Here is a 5,928-nt window from a genome sequence, read left to right as displayed (position 1 = left end):
TAAGTAGTGCCACGATAAACCTTTACCAGAAAATATTGAAGGAGCTCGGTTCCTCACTCGAAGCTGTCAATCCGCATTCCAATACATGCGGCCTTCCAAAGGAGGTGAGCCCGTTGCTAGATGTCTCCATTTGTATAGCCCTTCTGACGGAGCATAAAGACCCATGGTTTCCGTGAAGGAATAATGGATGGTTCTTTCACGGCAGAGATATGCGAGCTTAAGGCTGCTAACGGCCGCATCCAAGTGGAATTGGAACGCACTCGTTCTCGGCTAGATGATTGTCTTCGCGAAAGTAATACGCTCCGGGCTGAAGCCAACCACCTCCGCCACGATAGGCAGATTCTTGAGTCGGAAAACGAGATGCTGCGTGATAAGCTGGTAGAGACAAGAAGGGGCATCGCTGGAGCAATGCAGACACTGGGTTCGCTGCAATCAGAGGGAACGGACATCGCACTTGATGACAACGACAGCCAATCATCAGCCTTTGGCAGCCATGCAGCATCAAGCGAGATCTAAAATTGACAGAAAAGCACAAGGCTGACACAGCTGGAGTGCGCTGAGAGCCCACCGAATATGCCAGTCCTCATCTTGCGGATCGCAAAGAGTGTATACGGCCAGTGATAAGCGCCAATAGTTGATACCTAGATTTCCAGATTCAAGCTGGCGCACAACTTCTAGCAATGCAGATGTATGAAAAGATTCTGAGCGAGAGATACTAGCAAAGTGGATACAAAGAGCTTGAGCAGGGTGGTTGAGAAACATAGTGTATCAAAATATTACTAAGAATTCCTGCAAATAATATTTCTTGGGGTCGCGGTGGGACTTACAGTACTGCGTTGCAACTTCAGTGACTCTTTCTCCTGCTCTAGATGGGCTGGATCCCCTACATGAACACACGTACCACAAGCGAAGCATAACAGTCCAGAGACGTCGCGAGCCACGTAAACTAGGAATTATGGCTATGATAGAATTTAAAATACGCAAGTGTATTAGGAATCGGTCTATACCGGTTGAAAACTTCTATTTCGTCCAAAGATTCACTGACTTTAGATGTATTAATGGTAGTAAATCCTCCAGGCCTAGCAAACAGACTTCAGCCACACATACGATCCCTCATACAGCGTGGAAAGTGGTCTAGTGATCACCAAACATGTACGACACATCGCTTAGTCGTTGTCGAGGCTCCATTGTACTCTTGGTTCCTGCTGAGCCTGTTGCTTGAACTGAATTTATTCAGTAAAGTGCAACGTAATTCATGTGTGATATTACTGGTAATAATATGAGGCTGGCCTGTTCATGCTGTGAAAGGGTAGTGTGCATCCACATGCATCTTTGTGCGGGCTAATTGATCGCATCCCCGACAGTACAATCGAAGGGCAGATGTTTAGTGTGTTCGCGATAACGCTCCATGGAGTCTGGCATATAGAGTAGTCCTCAATCTATTGAGTTCGTAATTCTCGTCCCGACGCACTTGCTTGGTAGGAGCCCTGCTCTGTTTCAGATCTTACGCTTAGGCCTCTCCCTATTCCTATATAATGCCAGATTCTCGGCAGGTCACTGCTGATACTTTTCTCATCTCTTCTGCGCCTCGTTGATTCACTGTTTATTGATGGTAATAAAAGTTCGAACATGGCAAAGAATCCCAAGCCTCCTCAGGATGACGCAGACCTCAGGTCTGACGGCGTACGGCGGCGTGCCGCACCGTCATTCTCTTCCGTTTGTTCTACTGGTTCTGAGACCAAGGATAGACGAAAGTCACGCAAACCAGAGACGAAATTATACAGAACTTCGGTATGCCACTGCTCAACTTGTCTGCTCGTAATTCGCTATGGCCAGAACAGCCCCGGTGTCACCCCTTTTATTTGAATGTACTCTTTACTGACCATGCTAGGCATCCTCCATTACGAAGAAGCCCAAAAGGAAAAACGACAAAGCGACACATAGAAAGTGTCTCAGGGTGATGAGCAATATTGAGGAGGAGTTTCAAGAGGTGCTTGAGGAGAGAGATGGAGAGAACCACGATCTTTCTCAGTTGCTGGACCAGCTCGAGGCCGACAAAGCGCAAAAGAGTTCGGAATTGCAAATCGCAGTTACGGCAAGGGATGCTGCATTAGCCGAGCAGCAGAACCTCCAGCGTGAGATTTGCCAATTGCAGCAGCAGCTGGAGTCCACGAACACCGCGCTGCAAGATCAGGTCCCGTGGAATGATATACAGCTGGTGTTGGATCAGGCACACGCAGAGCTGGTATCCGCGACCACTCGATTCTGGAGCGCAATCGACGCCCTCCAGAACAGACGACTGGCATCCTATTTGCCAGGATCCGGAATAATCCAGGCAGAATGGCCCGATCAGGGCGACGCGGGTATGCTTGGCCACGATATGCTCCCCAGCATCTCCCAATCGAACAATGACAATGTTCCGCTTGGTACCCAACATGAACTACATACGACCAACTGAGATGAGCCCTTTTCTCACAATTGGGGTGCGTTGGTCTGACTAGGTCCTCACTTTCCTGCAGATGACGGAGTTTTCATGTACATGTAGCCGACGCGCAGAGAGTTCATGAAGAAGCATTTTGCTATGTTTTCAATATATATGTACCGTGCCAAACTGTGTGTGTTGTCAATTCTGTTAATTGCCCTCAAGGGGAGGGGCTATTTTATTTTGTTTGAGAAACCCGAGCACGGGCAGGCACATGCGCCTCGATCCAGTATTCGGTGCAGGTCAGCGACGGCATCCACCACAACCTCCATGGTCAATTTATTTTGCCATAACAAAATGTAGGGGAAGATCAGACTCATACTTATGGCGAGACTACCGTAGAGTATTCGACATCACACGGCTCAAGGCCGACGCGCCCAGATACGCTCCGGGTAATAGGAGAGACCTTAACACGCTGGTCCGTGGAGTTGATATTCACCTGGTCTCCAAATGGCGTAAAGGAAACGCATCTCTAATGGTCCGATCCGAATACTGCTAATATCTGTGGCTATGAGTTTGGTGGAGAAGCCCGCGCGTCTCTTGCGCATTATAGTTATTCTTTCTTATCCGCCTTCAGCCAAGGTTTGCCGTAGTATCCTGGTCCAGCCCAATCACAAATAGCAATTTCTCCTTGGATGGGCCGTTGCAAGTCAAGGGATATGGCACTTTGGACTACTGTGCGAGTATCAACCGCTAAGGATCACACCTCAATAGCCGCAACCAATGTTTGATCATTTGTTACATGGCGTATGATTCTTGAGCGCTACTGTAGTTCTAGCCTTCTTGGGAATTTCCTCACTTATATAGGCTGAGTACAAGCATACTGAGCCAGACAATACAAATCAGCTGCAATGATGGAACGAATGAAACGTTTAATTTACTCGGCAACATATATTGGCTCGCGACTATAGCCCGTCGGTTCAGGAGAACCATCTCGGCACAGTTCATATACCAGTCATAGTTTTCCGTCTGCACAGCTAAGGGAAACATAGATAAAACACGAAGACCCCAATGCAACAACAAATGATACATCGCTCGCCATGGCATCAGCTTGGCATTGAGTCAATCGACCTTGTCCAGTGACCGTCCTATCCAGCATCAATGATGAGTGTGTCCATATTCTATTGGTTAAGCTCGTGGCCATACTTCCAGTTCAACACAGACTGATATCTTGCTCTGATGTACATGGTTGAATATTCAAGTAAAGCTTGAGCCGCATCACTGCTGCCGACGCAGGGATCGCCCGACCTTCTGGCCCTCTGTAGCTTTGTTTGAACCCTGCCTAGTCATCTTCTGGATCTCAGTTTCGACGATCGCCAATCGACCAAAAACGTCGGCCAGATCGTTGCGAATGGTTTCATTCCAGGTGGCTTGGTCATGCGATGAGCGCTCAATAGACCTGCGGAGACGGTTAGCGCTTTACATTGTCACTCAAGATGGGCCACAACTGACCGCATCCGGTTATCTAGTCTGGATGTTGTTAGCAAGCTCATCATAAATTATGTCCTTGACAGGATTGTACTTACTCCGTCAGGCATTCAAGAGCGACCGTATTGCTGTCTCCGGAAAGCTGAGTCTGCCCGCGCGTTTCCAAGTCGGTTACGTGTCCAAACACAGTCTTCCGCTGTCGTACATCTTCTTGCTCGGTCTCGTCGGCTGAGGTGCTATTGTCCTGGTCGCCAGAGTCGTGTTCCTCCTGAAAAGCTGACTCGTCCTCTGTGGTATCGCCTGTAGCGGACCTGGACGGACTACCAGTATCTTCAGACTCAGAGGACGACAAGGACAATGCACGTTGCAATCGGCTTCGAAAGTTTTGTCGTCGAGGAGTGTGCGAGACTTTACGAATTCCGCCCATACTTGCGTATGAGGTACGCAGGGGTGACGGGTGGTCTTAGTTCTGATTTCGTGTGATAGGAGGCGGCGCTCCGGCTTTATAGCATGTTGTATTCCGGGACCAGATTTGAGTGTTTACTTGCTCGTAATTGAGGAGGGGATTGCAAGCGCACGCATTTTTCAATCCTACCGTAGATATCTATTTCAAATACTGCACATTTTGAACAATGTCTCACTAAGAGGCGGGTCAGACAATATATTTCAACGAATTGGTGAAACAATGGGGAATTGTCAACAAGAACGGGCTCTTGTGGCCGCGTTCAACGTTGTTGATCCTCAACGAAGCAGAGTGCATCAAAATTCGAGGCGTTGTTGATTCTCAACGAAACATAGTGTATCAAAAATGAGGGCTTTTTGGTCTTCAGAACCCTGAATTGGTGCAAGTCGTGAGAGTCTGATTCCAGGTCACCGGGCTGGGCCAAAGCTCATAAACACACAAAGTCGCTTTTTACGTGCCACACTATAATCTTTTGAACTCAACAACACTACATCTTTGAATTTACTTTCTGCTGTTTTCTTCACCCGTTCTGACCACTTCCGCAACTTGCCCGAGCATCACCATGTCCCCACGTCGCGCATACGGCTGGCCAGAATGGGAGGAGAAAAATCTTCTCCCTTGGTTGGATGCCCATCGGGAGCTGTCGTGGAAAGCTCTCTCCGACGCATACTATGAGGAATATCAGGTGCATCGAAGCGTTGAATCTTTACGAGGGAAAAAGTATCATATTCTGCGGAAGCAGAGTCGCCGCACTGGCGCCAAATCTTCCCAGAATCCAGGCAAACCAAAGCGAGCAGGCGCTGCGCGACGCTCTGTGGTCGATAGCGCTTCACAGTCGGGTCTTTCAGCGAAGACCCCTGCCCAAAGAAACATTGACAAATGGTTTCAAACAATTCTAGCGGCCGACCCTAGCCAGCCTGACGACAGCAACAAACCAAGTCAAACGAACCCTATTTCAGGTACGAAACACTTACTCTCCTCATGTTACAAGCTGACTCTTTGTCACAGACCGCATGGCGCCAGCACCGCTTCCGTACCGGCCCAAAAGAACGCGGTCGTCATCCTGGAGGTGGGACTATGTGCATCGTGTCTGTGCTGCTAGTAAGCTGAGATACCGGCGAACAGAGCGTGCACTTTAGCAGCATTTCATCGGCTGGATCGCTACATTGCGATGTCCAAGGAACAGTGGCCAACTATCTTGATAAACAAGTCCTAGTGCATGTCCCTACATCAAAGGCGGTGATCAGCAATGAAGCCTCAGTATGAGGAATATAAGCGTAGTTGTATATCGGTCCATGTATTCCGCAGAGGAAGTAGCAATCGCCCTTCTTTGGAATGACAATAATATAGAGGATGTCCCAAAGTCAAAGGACTCGAGCACGATGGTGGTGCCCTTGGAACAGGCCCTCCTACACATTTTCATCCTTGTCATGCAAAACTAGGAGGATTTCGTCGGAGTGCTATGTGGCCCGGTAGGTACTGCGGACAGCGTATAAGGATTCACGATACCCGTAGGGAGACAGGACATGGTAGCAAGGGGGCTCTGGGAGAATGG

At 48.7% G+C, this 5,928-nt stretch overlaps 4 protein-coding genes across 4 annotated transcripts; 3 read left to right on the top strand and 1 right to left on the bottom strand.

Annotated features, from left to right (window-relative positions):
- Positions 1-8: 8 nt before the first annotated feature.
- PENARI_c103G00222 (uncharacterized protein) lies at positions 9-516 on the top strand (the record flags this gene model as incomplete). The annotated part of the gene is made up of 2 exons (XM_022637846.1): positions 9-104; positions 160-516. Coding segments are annotated over 2 exons (453 nt in total), but the record flags the coding sequence as incomplete, so codon positions are not given.
- A 1,113-nt stretch (positions 517-1,629) lies between these two features.
- Positions 1,630-2,458, top strand: PENARI_c103G03056 (uncharacterized protein; the record flags this gene model as incomplete). The annotated part of the gene is made up of 2 exons (XM_022637849.1): positions 1,630-1,791; positions 1,892-2,458. The coding sequence occupies 2 exons, from the start codon at positions 1,630-1,632 to the stop codon at positions 2,456-2,458; spliced, it is 729 nt and encodes a 242-aa protein (XP_022482298.1).
- Positions 2,459-3,700: 1,242 nt separating this feature from the next.
- PENARI_c103G11573 (uncharacterized protein) lies at positions 3,701-4,337 on the bottom strand (the record flags this gene model as incomplete). The annotated part of the gene is made up of 3 exons (XM_022637853.1): positions 3,701-3,881; positions 3,935-3,952; positions 4,009-4,337. The coding sequence occupies 3 exons, from the start codon at positions 4,335-4,337 to the stop codon at positions 3,701-3,703; spliced, it is 528 nt and encodes a 175-aa protein (XP_022482297.1).
- A 598-nt stretch (positions 4,338-4,935) lies between these two features.
- On the top strand, positions 4,936-5,639 carry PENARI_c103G08589 (uncharacterized protein; the record flags this gene model as incomplete). The annotated part of the gene is made up of 3 exons (XM_022637852.1): positions 4,936-5,332; positions 5,382-5,474; positions 5,635-5,639. The coding sequence occupies 3 exons, from the start codon at positions 4,936-4,938 to the stop codon at positions 5,637-5,639; spliced, it is 495 nt and encodes a 164-aa protein (XP_022482291.1).
- Between the last annotated feature and the right edge of the window lie 289 nt (positions 5,640-5,928).

Source organism: Penicillium arizonense, assembly GCF_001773325.1.
Source record: "Penicillium arizonense strain CBS 141311 chromosome Unknown PENARI_contig103, whole genome shotgun sequence".
In the NCBI taxonomy this organism is placed as follows: Eukaryota; Fungi; Ascomycota; class Eurotiomycetes; order Eurotiales; family Aspergillaceae; genus Penicillium; species Penicillium arizonense.
This window is presented reverse-complemented; position numbering and strand designations above follow the sequence as displayed.